General features: G+C 38.1%; 1 protein-coding gene across 1 annotated transcript in view; it reads right to left on the bottom strand.

Moving 5' to 3' along the window:
• fstl4 (follistatin-like 4) overlaps positions 1-621 on the bottom strand; it is a 206,017-nt gene extending 205,396 nt beyond the window's left edge. Inside the window, exon 1 of the mRNA XM_078266348.1 lies at positions 472-621. Within this exon, the coding sequence (XP_078122474.1) occupies positions 472-621 (150 nt within the window). The remainder of the gene's footprint in view (positions 1-471) is intronic.
• Between the last annotated feature and the right edge of the window lie 14,948 nt (positions 622-15,569).

The following is a 15,569-nucleotide window of genomic DNA, read 5'->3' as shown; positions in this document are numbered from 1 at the left end:
TTTAATTCCTCACAAAAACGTTTCTGGACATTGTTTTGGGTTATGAAAGTATGTTTATCATTTTTAGAGTGATTTGGCACCATCTTTTGAACATTTGGTAGATAATTCACTGAAATCACATTTGAGCTTTCAACCTAAAATCCAAGTGCTGAGGGACAGATCCTGTGGATTTCAGCCTGATTGTCCATATCAGGACAGTAGCCTATGCATTTAGGCTACAGGCTACTGTATATGAAAAATGGGAAAATACAATAAAATGTCAGTGTTTTTCTGTGTTTACACCTCAGAGTAACATTCAGAGTGTTTTACAATGATTCCATGCATCTGTTCTTCATGGTCTTGGGTTTGAAATGTAACAATTAAAAATGGGTATACCAAGCAATAAGTTAAAATGCATCGGACTTCTCCCATGCCCCCAGTACTGTGTGTGTGTGTGTGTGGGTGGGCGCGGAAGTTGTACAGGATATTTACCATGGAGTGTGGTTCCTGGGAGGAGGTATGTGACATTGTGGCTGTACCAACGCTGCCTCGTCTGCTGCTCTTGTGCCCTTCAGCCAGCCAGCACCCTGAGGTTCCCAGCAGAGCGGCCACAGCCACGGCCCAAACACCCAGGTTGCCCATGAGTGTCTACCTGGGTGGAAGAGTAAAACACAATGCACTCAAAGCCTTAAGACTCACTTTGTTGTCCCCACTGCAGTTTCCAAAAATAAAACAAGTTACACAGCATAATAATCCTCTTCATATTCATCAGGGGAATGGAACAATTTACTGGTCTATAACAGACATACCTAAGAACTATAAAACTTGGATCTAATCTATATGTTCTGTTATGTTATTAAATAAAAAATTTGAAAGTTATGTTGTATCTACAGAGAAGATAAAGACAGATTAGCTGAAATCACGTTCAGCTAATCTAATTATGTATATAGGAATGTATGTGATTGTAACCATTGTATTGTACAGAATTGGTTGCAAAAATGTCTGCAGGATAAATGAGACAGAGGAGAGCAAATTTCAGAAAGCCTTATTTTTGTCGCTATTTCCAGGCATGACATGACGAGAAAATGTGTTGTTGGCCTAAAGAAGGAAAGTAGGCTTTCAATAACAAAAAATAGCCGGTGCAAAGCAGATGCAGGGCTTCTTACTTGATGGTTTTATTACTTAAGGTGCAAAACAGTGACTAACGTTTCGATGTAGAGTTACATCTTCATCAGTCCTTGGAAAGAACTGGCAATGAAGCCCTTAATAAGAATCATCAACAGGGGCGTAAGGGGGGCGTATTAGTTGCCTGAAGATACACCCATCTCAACCAAGGTGTTACACTCAATCAATAAAGGGCGAATGCCCACACACAGTTCAAAAGTGATTAAAAAAAACCAATGTTGATAAGTAACAATGTTGATACGTAGCAAATATACAATGTTCACAATACAATGGAAATAAAAGTATATTCATCTTACATACTATACTTTAACATATTTTGACTTTAGAGAAAGCAAGTTAAATTAAATTCTTCATTTAAACCTAGAGGTTCTAAAGTGCCGAGTGTACCGTATTTTCTACACTATACGGCGTACTGGATTATAAGGCGCACTCTTAATGAATGGTCTATTTTCGAACTTTTTTCATATATAAAGCGCACCGAACTATAAGGCGCATTAAGCAAAACAAAACAGTCAGAATGTCAACAAATGATGTCAAAAGGAAACTCAAAGAAGGTATTTACAGCACTAAAAAAAAGCAAGGCAAGTTTGACATTTGGAAAAAGTTCTCAATTGTCAGGAAAATGAAACAAACAACCTCATGAATGTGTGTGAAAATTCCTTCGCATTGGTCGAGTTAGAGCATTGTGCACAGTTACCACATTTATAGAAACCCAGAGGTGGATTGGGGAGCCACGTGTTCAGAGGTGGATTAGACATATCTGAATGGACCAATCGGTCACGAATGTTGCCAGCACGCCTAAATATAAACGGCGGATTGGCGCATATGTCTTTGAGTGTCGAGTCACTCTTAAGAACATGCCAATGCTTGCAAATAACATTTTTCATTCTTCCTGCTTCTGGAGTGTAGCCGGTTGAAAAAAATGTATGTGACTTAAGTTTTTTCTTCAACAGTGAGGCGCGATCTGTACTAAGAGCCCTATCCCATGCTTTTGTAATATCAGATTTGTCATATCCTCGTTCAAAACGGTGCGCTAAATGGGCTGCTTTTGACATAAAATCAGTTGTGGTGCTACAATTTCTTCTGACTCGCAAAAAACTGGCCCACTGGTATGTTGCGGACTAGATGAGACGAGTGATTGCTGTCGGCTCTTAACAGGGTATTCCTACTAAGGGGTTTGCGATAGATGGTGGATTGTAAAATATTATTTTCGTCCTTAGAAATAGTGAGATCTAAGAAATCAATGGACTGATTATTGCATTCCATAGTAAAGGACAAATAATCTGTGGAAGAATTTACATAAGTCAAAAAATGATTTAGCTCATTAAGTGTACCCTTCCATATTAAAAGAACATCGTCTATATATCTGCGCCACAGCGATATTTTGGAATGAAGAGGTTATTTTCATGAGCTAAATCATTTTTTGACTTATGTAAATTCTTCCACAGATTATTTGATTTATTATTATCTTCAGGCAGCTAATACACCCCCCTTACGCACCTGTTGATGATTCTTATTAAGGGCTTCATTGCCCATTCTCTCCAAGGACTGTAGTAACTCTACATCGAAACGTTAGTCACTGTTTTGCATAAAACCATCAAGTAAGAAGACATCTGTGTTGCACCGGCTATTTTTTGTTACTTTATATCATTTTTATCCTGCCTTGTTTGCACCGGATTGTTGTGGTCTGCAGAAGCGCAGAGAACTTTCTCTTTTTTATCTAGGCTTTCAATAACTCTGTGTTAAGGGCAAAACTAAAACCTGAAATGATGTTCATGAATGCACACATTTTACACACAATGGAACAAAAACTGTACACTGACCATGCACACACAGCATTATACAGCCACATGAACATCAAAGGCCACACTGATGGGGATAATTATCTGTATTACAAAGAACACAGAAAATCTTTTGATGTGAACAAAGAGACAACCCTCTGAAGTCGCAAATGGTGGAGTGTGTATTAACTCAGAAGATCAATTTCACTGCTGTGACACATACACACTGACACAAACCTTCTGGAAAAAAATACCCAAAGCATTCCAACTAATACTTTATACTAATACTGTGCTGTTGTTTGCAACGCTAGAGAGTAAAAAGCACTTGAAGTAGCTGCACCTGAACAAGTTTTTTCAGATAATGACTAGTTCCTTTGGTAAATCATATTAGAAATGGCAAGCAGGAATTTAATAATAAATGTTGAAATGGTACTGCTTTGGAGGACCTAATCTCAGGAGTCAATGAAATGTCATTTCAATTGGAATAATATCACTAACTCATGTACATAGGGGGAAATACTATAATAGTAGGACAACTTCACATTTAATTGTGATCCAATACACCAAATACACAAACTACAGACACATTAAGCAGCAAAGTCTTGAATTAGCTCAACTTTCTGATACAGTGGCAACACAAAATGAATACTATCTGCTTTACAAAAGTAGTATTTATTGCAGGGTCATTGCACTGGTGTTTCTGTTATTGTGTCCACCCCCTGTAGTGTCTAACGCCCTCCAGAAGAACTTGGCATTTTGCACTGATAATAAATATTTATTGGACACCATCAAAGCACTGACTTCTTGTGTGGTCTTATCAGATGATGCAGGCCTTTATGGTTACACTGTGTGACACCGCACTTTGTTATGTGTGTGTATTATTGTACTTTCAGGTAATGTGTTTATTGTTTTTACTGTGATCTTATATTTTATTATGCAACTTTATTGTGTGTTTTACTGCAGAACCAGTCTGGAAACAAATTTCCATTAGGTGGCCATAAAGTTTGTGACTGAACTAAACAAGGGCACAACAACATGTGACGCATCTTAAACAGTGCAGGCGTTTATGGCTTTAAATGTCTGCGGAAGCTCTTCACTAGAATATTGAATATTAAAAGGGTGATTCACCTTGACCTGTAAATGCCCTGGTCCTGCTAGGTGAGAATGTGCTGCTCTGCTTTACATCTATTTTTGCAAAAAGATACATTTTATATATTTTAAAACATTTTATCAAAATTCACTTTACATTTATTTGCACCATTTTACCATAATTTAACCATCATGTAATAAAGTAATTTTGTTGACAAAATAATCTTGTTCTTGTTTTGACTTGTTTATTGACTTTTTAAACTTTTTTTAATAATTTCTGCATTGCAGTAACAGTAAAATGAAACCATTTTCATACGAATCAGCAGACGTATTCAGAGCTTGTCTTAAGTACAGTAAAAGTAGCAATACCACAATGTAAAAAACACTTAATAAATTGAAATCCTGTATTCACATACTTTTTAACGTAATTTAACTTAAAGCTGTATTAATTGATTTCTTTGGCCACTAGTGGGCAGCAGCAAAAGCTGTAAACACAACAATGACATATTATCATATCATAAAATTGATACTGCGAACATGTCAGAAAATAGTTGCCTAGTTCTAAAATTTCCTTCGGGATGAATAAAGTATCTATCTATCTATCTATGTATTTACATAGCAGGAGATATAGGGATTATACAGATTACAGACACCCCACTCAGAAAGAAAGCTAGTAAGGGGACCAATGAGTTGAGGATATTTTGTCACATATACCGATTCCAGTTGGTCAACCCAATTATAGTATTTAAGTAAATGCACTTTCTACCACTGCAAACCATACACAAAGTCAGGTCCTGTCAGTGTAAACATCTCTCGCTAAGGAACCACCAACATTATTCAGCTAGCTAGCCCGAGGCTAATGGGCCCTCACAGATGAGAGCTCACCCTTGTGAAATTAAACACCAAATGAGATCTGCCAGTCACTGTCTTAATGTGCTGCCTGGCCCCCTGGCATTGGCACACACACAGCTACTACACACATCCATACATGAGTACACATGAACACACACACACACACACACACACACACACACACACACACACACACACACACACACACACACACAATGGTCCATTTTGAAATTCATCAGGAGGGAGAAAATCTATGAGGAAGCCATTATTTGACCAGCATATTAAAAAGCTTAAAGAGACAGACTCTTTAAAACCTGTGCAGCATTGCTCAGATCAGACTTGTTAAGTGAGGGACTTGCATTTTAAGCAGACTCAATGTGCTAAAAGTTAAATACAATCTATTGAAATCCCAGTTACCTTCTCTCCCTATCTCTCATTTTTCATGTTTCTTTCTTCAGAACTTTCAATTTTCGGGACACAGAAGTATTGTTATGGGCCAGAGGAGCCCTGTAGAGCTGCCTGCAGCCAGCCTGTCTCCCCTTTCATTCGCTTACTTTCTGTAAATTTCATTCAAATTTTCTTCATATATGTAGCAGAGAAATTGGTTTGAAGGCTTTTTTAAATTATTAACCAAACCAGCCAGTTATTAGTTGAATCACAAGCTTGTAATAATAGGTTTGAAAAAGGAAAAAAAAGTGAAAAATGAAAAATGTCGGGAGGAAAAAGGAATAAAGAATACTTGCACTGGAGATGCATATGGGAGGGATCACTTTACGGTTTGTATGGACCTGAAGAATGATTACAGCAACACATAACTCAATGTCTCAATGTGCATATTGGCTGTGAGTATTGTATTACGTAAGATAGATTGTGTCCAATAAGGAATAATAAATATAAAATGTAACTATTAAACCAGGTTTTGAGTTCCATTATTATTTTTTTTGGGATGATAAAAGTCCAGGATCTGAAGTGTTCTTAAATAACCCTGAAGGAAATATTCAGCTAAATGCCTATAATGTGCAGCGCTCAGGTACAGTAAAGCACCATCTGCTAGCCGTCACATTTTAAGATGAGGCATTCAGAGGAAGGGGACATCTCACACACCTTTGAGACGCGTCAGCTACATTCAGCCAGGAACTGCTTTTTTTTCTGGGTCGAGGTAAAATATTAATTTCCACCCACTGCTTCATTTTGAATGGCTACAAAGATGTCTTAATTAATGCATGGATGGACACATGAAACACACACGCAAACATACAAAAAGATCATTGCTCACTGCAAAGTCTAAAAAGCCTGGTCTTTAATATAAAGTTAAAAATAGAGATACCGTATTTATGCAAATGTTTCCTAACAGCTCCAAGTCACCGGTTGACCAAACAATATACACCAAGGAAAACTAAATGCTCATCTCAATAGTATTTTACAAGACTAATTTCTAACCAAACTCATACAAAAGTAATCCCACAGCTTCATGCCGCCTACCTATCATATGACCTAGAGAACTTCTGCATCTAGCAGTTTTATCAATATAAAAAAATATCTATTAACGTATATTAATTTGAGTATCAACACACAAGCTGTCGAACTCAAATTAGCAGTTCATTTCAAGAAAATATGATTACACACACGTATAGCAGACATCAAGACACCAATTTGGACTAAATTAGAACCAATTTGACCTTGAGCCGGGGGGGAGTTAGTCTTTTGGTAGGAAATGAAAATTACATGATAATTATAGGACTAATTCTGAGTCTTCTAAACACAAAACCCATTTCTTCCTCAGCGTGAGAAACTACAAAACATCTGGCTCTGCTCTGAAGAGAACACACTGTAAGGCTGCGGCTAATGGTGATATACGTCGGCCATATCATGTATGGATCCTCGTGAGCATAATGGTCCCCGGCAGGGATGTTGACTAATGTTTCTCGTTTCTTTCGTGGCAAGCATTTTAACAATTTTCAGTGTTTTGTTTTATATGTTTATGCTTATGTTAAGCACTTTGAATTGCCTTTGCGTCTGAAGAAAAGTGCTATATAAATAAACTTGACTTGATTTGCCTATGGTGTAGAATGTAGATCAAATTATCTACTGATCCTAAGCTATGGCCAAGATTCCCCTCAGATAGCCATTACAAGAATGTACTGTAGGTGGGATTTGGCCTTACAACTATAGACTGTTAATATTAATGGACAAAGGATCCGGTTCAGCGAAGTGCTGCAAATGCGGAGTGCCTTAAACCTGCATTCTATCTGAATTCCAGCAGGGGGCGACACGTGCGGTTGCAAAAGGAGGTCGGTTTCTGTAGAAGTCTATGAGAAAGAGATCCACGTCTCACTTGATTTATTACCTCAGTAAACATTTTCATAATGACTTTATGGTCTCAATCGCTAGTTTTAAGTCTTCTGCAATACAGAATGATGTACATTTTTTTAATTATGGTCAGCAGGAGGTGTTTTAGGGCGTGGCTATGATGTGATTGACAATTCGTGGCCTGTCTTATATGTAACTTAACTATTGGACAAAGATATATTTAAAACCTAGCGAAGTTAAATGTTACCTCAAATTATGTAGGCTAGCTTTCAGCAGCAGTTGCAGCATGATTGCCAGTGAAAGTGTGTAACGTAACGTAGAGTGTAAGCAGTGTTGCCAACTCTCAGCTACCGTCACAGTCAGATACCGCCCAACAGTCTATGGCTCCTCCCTCACGTCTAAAATCGTCACATCCACAACCACGATGATTGCGCCCGTAACGGCAAACTCGACAACTCATAGCAGATCTCCACAAACCAATGGGTGACGTCACACGCTCTGTCCATTAATATTTACCAGTCCCTCCAGAAAAACGTGATTATGCGATTGCATAATTCAATGCATAATCAGCCAAAGTCTTCATATTTATGCGGGGGCCGCATTTTTTCAAATACGCCGCACTTTCGCCGCATAAATTGCAGATTTCCGCGCAAAAAAACATATATCTTAGCAGAAAGTTGAAAAATGTTGCGTGTACTTCACACAAGAGCAGACATTTTCCTCTTTTGCCACGGGAACGTAATGAAGTGACGTAATTACGCGAGGTGAACATCATCGAAAAGCTGCAAACCCCGCGATGAAGCCATGATGAAACCGCAGTTTTTGCAAGTTCCCGCAATTTCATCGCATAAAATTGCATAAATATCCCGCATATTCCATCGCATTTTTTAAGAAAACGTGCCGCACCATTTTTGCCCGCAACAATCACAAAAAAACTCGGCATTTTTCTGGAAGGACTGATTTACAGTCATTGCTTACAACGCAGTCACTAGTTCCAGACAGCATTTGTCATCTCCTAAATCCTCACATCCACTATTACTATAAAGTGTATATATACACATATAAATGTAAAATACATACATATATATATATATATATATATATATATATATATATATATATATATATATATATATATATATATATATATATAAGATTAGTATATATACTAATCTTGTGCTATATACCAATCTTTATAGTATGCTGTTTTGCTAGTTAGTCTAGAAGTAATTAGTGTAATTTACCATTTGGTACTACCAGAAAATGATGAAAGATGTGCACCAAAGCACATCAATCTAATTGGGACTTTGGAAAGTTTGGAAAGATTTTGGAAACATTTATAAAGTAAACAAAGAGAAAACAAAATGTTCTTGTTTTGCCCCTAAGATTTCCTGTTTCATACTCAATGTTGTTCTTTTAAAGTATGACCATGAGAGTTCCCTAAACTTAACCAAGTGTTTATTATTGTATTCATGACAATGAAACTCCCCTAATCTTAACACTAAGTCATTTTGAGTAGTAACCTTAACAAAGCACTTATTCAAGTTTGTTTTATGCCTAAACCTATCCAAACTTTAACCATAGCATTGTCACATCATTAAATTATTTATATTTTTTAACAATGATTTGAAACTGTTTTGGAAGGAACTGACAAATGATGTCGTTCTTCCAATGGGGGGCAACGTTTTTTTGTCAAGAGACTGAGTCTATAAATAAAAACTGACAAGTAAATGATCACTGCATGCAACCCTACAGCCTAATGGCAGCAAGGGAAGGCCTCTAACTGAGCTCTGAGACAAATTCCAAGTGATCAGGCTGAGTTCTCCTTCCTGCTTTCTGTTCTGTCTCTGCACTCCAGGTAGGTTTGCTGTCACAGTTACAAATGACACATGCAGTTCCAGTATGACAATCAGTCCCCACTCAGCATGCTTCCTCCCTGCAAGTTGCTGAGTATTTAAAAAGATTACAAAGGAGGGTGGGAGAAAATAACATCTGTGAACACTGAACATCACACGCTCACCGCTCTAAAGTAAAATCTTTTGCATATGAAGCATTGTATTGAGCTACTTACATCTATGTACTTTTAGAAAATATTCCTCAATTAATGAGAAAAGCGCTGTTTTTGAAAAAGTTATGCGTTTTGTCAGCCTGGTTAACCTGCCACCCTTTAAAAGTAGAAGGTTAAGATTTTCTGCTGTCAATCATTTTGGAAAAGTAGGTGTCACTTTTTCCCCCAAATGGTGCATGGCCCATTTTGGAACAAACCTCTCTACATGCTGTTACTCTGAGCGCTGCCTCTAACTGATGCTCCTCTTCAGTAAAGTCTCTGCTATCATCCTGCGGCTGCGGGCCTATCTGCCTGCACTCAGGTTTCAAACAGCCCCTTCCTCAGAATGATTTCTATGCAGCATGAAATAGAGCCACCAAGGGGATCGCCTTTGCCCAAAATCTTGTCACGACGCTTAGATGCGGCAGCAATTCGTTCGTCTATATTTCACTCTTGTTCCTGTGTGGTTGGGGAAGATACTGAAGAGACCAGGGGTGTCAATCTGTCTGTCAGCCATGCATCTGGATCACACGCTCTAACCCTTGTTATCTTCCAGACACTCCAGGTGAACATGATACACATCCTTTCAGGTTTTTTCCCCCTTTAATTATTTATCTTTTTGACAAGATACGTGATAAATCTCTGATTTCTAAAGGATGTTCTGAAGCGGTGTTTCCCAAAGAGGATTGATACAGCACAGTCGCCCGGAAAGATAAGGTTATGAACTGTCATTCACTCTAATGTAAAAGACTCATAAGCAATGCCCCTTGGAAAGGAAACAGGGTTGACACCTCACTAGTTAAAAGCTGACAGGCTTTATCAGCCAAGGAGCCAGACAGCGCACATTAATAGGATTTTACTCAGACATTTGGAACTAATTAGGAAAGAAAAAAATCTAATTAATGATGACTGTTAGCAGTTTGAACTAGAAAGGGAATATCCAGACATATTTAACCTTTATCCGTCTGGTTTATTTCAACAATCGTCCTGTTCACTTGGCCCACAGGTTTCCATAATAACAATAAGAAAAGTATTGAATATCACTATTATTTAAGACAATTTCAAGAGTCTGCTGTTTGCTTATTTTCATATCGTACTGAAATGAATGGAAACCAATGGCTGCCTGGAATGGCAGTTAATCATACATTTAAAAAGCACTGTGGTTTGTAAAATGGTTAGCTATGAGGTAAAGCGTTTCTGATTTGTAGTAATCGGGCTAATAAAAAAGTGCAAAACACTGGCATGGTTCTTTAATTGAATTTAATAGTATGCAGGGAAATGGGTGAAAAGAAAATGACAAAAACTTTGAAAAACGTGAGAAAAGTTCAGCAATTTGTAGAAGAAAAAAGGCACAATAAAACTCCAACACCAGGCGTAAGCCAGAGGGATACACACAAAGACTAGTAAACAGCGGAGCAAATAATTGTGAGCCACAACAAGGACGCCATTAAAGCAATTAAAATGTGACAAAAAACATATGGCAGCAGTAATAGAAAAAATAATGTATTGTTTTTGCAGAGAAATAACTGCACGTGTGCCTTTTCAGATTGTGGTAAAATGGACTTTTAAGAGAGAAAAAAAATGCATCTCCCTCCCAGACAAGGCACAGGGACCTTGGATCACAATGCAGGTTGTGGCGCTTTAAGACCAGATATCTTTATCAGCTTGGGATATTCTGTATTACCTCAGGATTAATTGCTGTCTGACACTTTCCCTTTACCACTTTCTGTCTCTATAGAAGAGACGTAGCTTCAGGCTGTAAGAAAGTAATAAGAAGCCATCTTGAGACTGGAGAGAGAGAATAAGAGGCCCCGCCTTTCTGTGTCATACTCTATTTTCTTCCTCTGCCTCTTTACCTGTCTTACTCAACACTGATATTGACTTTGGGCTTTTTCTCTGACAAGTTTCCGTGACCAGATCGGCAGCCCTTGGGTGTTAAATCCCACATCCTGCTTGTCAGGTGGGGCTGAAAGACACAAACAGCAAGTGACTTGTTAAATCCGGAAATTTCCCCGTAGGCTGTATGACATGGCTGCAAGAGCAATATCAGAAGGATCAGCAGAGCTAACAGGACTGTTTGCTAATTATAGAGCAAAAAGTGTTAGCAAACAACTTGAAAGAGGTCTGCATTGGTAATGAAGAAAAGAAATGGCTTTTCAGAGGCACTTTGTGGTGAAAAATGTGGTTTGTATGTATAATCATCACTGACTGAAGAACCACCAGAAGCCATCAATAGCTGCGTGCTGTTCTTTGAAGCCTCATTCGTGGCTGTAGAAGCCAGAAATCAATGCATGTGAAGAAGCAAAGAATCCCTCTCTGATAACACGTTCCGAAATATGAAGATACATCCATACACCATCATCAAATTCATTGTTTCCTTTGTCGACGTTGCCCTAAATGCTCACTAGATGCTGACTCGAAGATAACTCCAACTGTACACAAGTAAATGCAAATTATCCTCCAAAAACCCACAAATGATCTCTACAGATTCAAAGTGAATACATTTAGACTTTGTGGCTAGGTATTAAAATGTTTTGTGGTGTGTTTGCTTCGTTGACAGGCTCTCACACTCAGCCCTGGTGTTTGTCATGTGTGTCTTACTGCAGCTCAACCACAAGCTTCACATTAATTCAGAAATCTGATTTTTTTTTTTTTTTTCAAAATAACAGCAAAGCTGTTTGCAAGGGGTTAAAACCAAACGGAACTTTTAAAGCCTGCTTTAATAACTTTTACATGTTACATCATTAGTCAGAACTTCTGAAAACTTGTTTACTGCGCTCAGTTTGCTGTGATAAAAACAGGGGCGTCTCTCTGATCTGTGTGTAATGTTTGAGTCGCGTGGATCTTTGTTAGATATTCCATTAAATATAAACTTAAAGACTTGAGCATGGTTCAAGTTCTATCTTGATCTTGGGAGCATGTGTGACAAGATAATCTCAACTCAAAGGTCCACTTAGCACCAACCTTTTTCATAGCTTTCCAACACTTTTTACAGTCTTCATCAGAGCTGATCAGAACATCAAATGAAAGATTTTCAATACTTTGATAATAAAATAAATTTATATTTTAAATATTAAATATATATATTTTTATTTTATTTATAATTATTCCTTATAATAGATACATGGTTATCTGTTTTTTTTTTTTAAGATAATTTTTTGGGGCTTTTCTGCCTTTATTGATAGGACAGCTAGGTGAGAAAGGGGGGGATGACATGCAGGAAATTGTTACAGGTCGGACTCGAAGCCTGGACCTCTGCGTCGAGGCACAAACCTCTCAGCACATGTCCACCCACTGACCCAACCCGGCCACATGGTTATCTATTTTTTTTTCTTTTTGCCTCAGCAACAAAATATTTTCATTACAAAGTAGCAAGCGTTTCAATTTTCATATCGTCCAATCGTGGTTAATCGTGTGAACATTTTTAAATATTTAAACATAAAAAAAATTTATTTAATAGCAATCTGTCCTTTATTCAAGCTCCCTTTTTAATGGCCATGTGTCCGTGCTTAGTGCAACAATATCACTTCATCGTGTTCCGTTAACACTATCCGCCTATCTTTAATATCACAATCCAAATCATAAACATAATGTTAACTACTCTTATGGAGCGCATATGGAGAACTGAAAAGAGATTTAAAATATTTAAAATTCACTCATCACTCGTGCTAATTAATGAGGCTCAGCGGGTGGACATGCCGCTCCACCCAAAACATTTTTTATAACATCTCAGTTCTGATAGTAAGTTAGTTAAAATTGCCTTAGTATCAACGTAAGAAAAAACATTCGTCGATATACGATCCAGTTGCCAATCGGCACAAGCAAATACAAAGGAAGCTGATCACTAATGACTTCTCAATCTTAGAATTTCTCCATCTGACATGTTGAATGTTTTCAGAGAACAGGAGGAATTAGACAGTAGGTTATGTACTGATATGAGTGAAGTAACATTTCAAGACATTCTTGAATCACACCACCTTTCCAAATGTGATATGACAAAACAACTCAAAGCAACAAAAAAAAAAAACACGATAAAGTTTTAAGATGTGGAATGAGGATTGACTGCATAAAAGGGACAGGCAGATCGCTGACTAAATTCACTGCAGAAAACAGATATGACCTTTCCGTAACCTTTCTACGCATTCTCCCTCTCAGCTGACTCTTTCGTCAGTTTCTTCCATTCAGGCAGAGGAGGCATCAAGCACTCTTTGCTCAGAGCTGCGCTGCTGATGCTCTGAGCTCAGCCACTGTGTTCATATGGGATGCGGCGGTAAAGGTCATTTCTAGAAGTTCAACATTAGTGATCAGAATTTCAAGTGAACCGTGTTGCCCACATTTTGTGGCCTTGCTCTCTACAGGGAGTACAGCGGACTGATCAGGTGAGCCTGGCGGCCACAGTAATACGTCTCTGAAATAAAAAGGATACAGAATCTAGTGGTGCAAGTTAGTGGTACCCCTCAGTTTCAATGTCATTCATATTAAGTGCTTCTCATTGTCATAGGCCTCATGCTAATCATGTTAAATTTCTCTGGGTGTGAGTGTGTGCGAGTGCCAGTGTGCCCCCGCTAAACCCATGAGAAAGAGTTTCATCAGTTCAATTTGAAACTAATCTTGTCAGCCCCGTCGGGATGCGAGTGTATGGCGAAAGAGCCAGCTCATAAGAGTGTGACTCACCATCCGTAATGCATTTTTACCTTTGTTTTGGAGTACGGCTCATTATACTTCTTCGAAAAATTTGCAAAGCCAAACAAATCAAAGTCACCAGGCGTAAAGAATAAAAAAAGGAGGAAGAAGTGGGTTTTGTTTACTCAAGGGGGATAGCTTTGTTGTGTGGAAATAAATCCTGCTCCTGATTAGACAAGCTCTGCATGGGGTTCAGGCGATGTTATGCCAAGCATTTCAAGTGTTCACAAGTGGGGCATTATATTTGATAAGAGACATGTAATTTATTCTACTTAAAACATATATGGACTTGTCATACAGGGACAATAAATTGTTCAGAGCCTGAAGCACCTACCTGTAATTTATAAAAAAAAAGGACTGGGTCATGTCTACTTTGTGTAAAGAAGGGGAGAAAAAGAACCATTGTTGGCTATTTGCATGTGTACACTCCACCTGAAACTCCAAATATCTACCACAGTAATACTAATTAATGTGTTCTGAATGTTTTAAATAAACCTGGTTCTAGCCTTTCTTGCATTAAAGATTTTCAGTAATAAACACTTTTTGGTTTGACATCTGGCCCGTGTACAGTAGATTCACTTGAAACTGGCACAAGAAAGCGCCAAGTTTCTGCTGCCACTACTTGCCATGAAATACTTGTAAAGAAACGAAATCCAACTTAATCGAGCTTAATCAAAATACTGTAGAACACCACTTTAACCCTTCATCTACCTGCTGGACCTTTGTTTTGCAAACGAAAATCCTTGAAATTACAACTTCAAAATAGTCCTTTTCATTTGGACCAATACAACGGCAGCAGTGCAGCAAGAATGCAGTAGCATGTGGGATATCTCTGATAGCTACATATCTTCATGTTACTTAAACTTAAAGTTTTGTATTGAAGAAGACCGTGAATCTTTTTCTGCATCTATCACCAGCGCTCAAGCTTTCCTCTGTTTTAGCATTTGCGAATGTGAGCAGCCAGGAAGTCAAGTGTGTAGAGAGACTGCAAAACGGCCTGTTTTCAGCCTCTCAGCTGAAATGTACTGGAGCAAGATCCTGAACTCCTATCTGCTGTTCTGTCGCTGAGTCTGACCTCTGACCTTTCAGAAGCTGGACAAAGAGAATTTCCATCCTAGGATCAATATAAGTATAACATTCATCATATTATAAAATTGATTTCAGACTAAGCTGGGAGGTATGGTCACTTTGTATGTGCATACATTATTTTGTTTTAGCGCCCTATGGTTACTTAATGTACAAGCTGTATTTGTCCACAATCAAGCATCAACACTGCAACTCTTACAAAAAACTACTGCTACAGTTATCCTTTATGAAAATAGCCACAAAACAAAAGAAGTATTGACACTGTTAAACAGTTTATTAGAGAGGGAAGGCTGACTACAGCTTATATTTTGCCAGCGTCACTCAAAAAGTCAATTACATGCTTATGCTCATGTGTCTAAATCCAGCCTAAAGACAGAGTTAAACAGACTGCTGCACTAAAAATAGCCTACAATGCAAGACCTGTGGAAGCGTGTGAAACCTCTTCCTCAGCCCGGATACAGAGCAGAAGATTAGACCTTTATTGCCATCCTTGAAATTTTAGCTTTATCCAACTAACATGCATGACATACTGCACACATGCATTTATACACATACGC

Source organism: Sander vitreus, chromosome 13 (assembly GCF_031162955.1).
Source record: "Sander vitreus isolate 19-12246 chromosome 13, sanVit1, whole genome shotgun sequence".
NCBI classification, from domain to species: Eukaryota; Metazoa; Chordata; class Actinopteri; order Perciformes; family Percidae; genus Sander; species Sander vitreus.
Note: the sequence above shows the minus strand (reverse complement) of the source record. Positions and strands in the feature narration are given on the sequence as shown.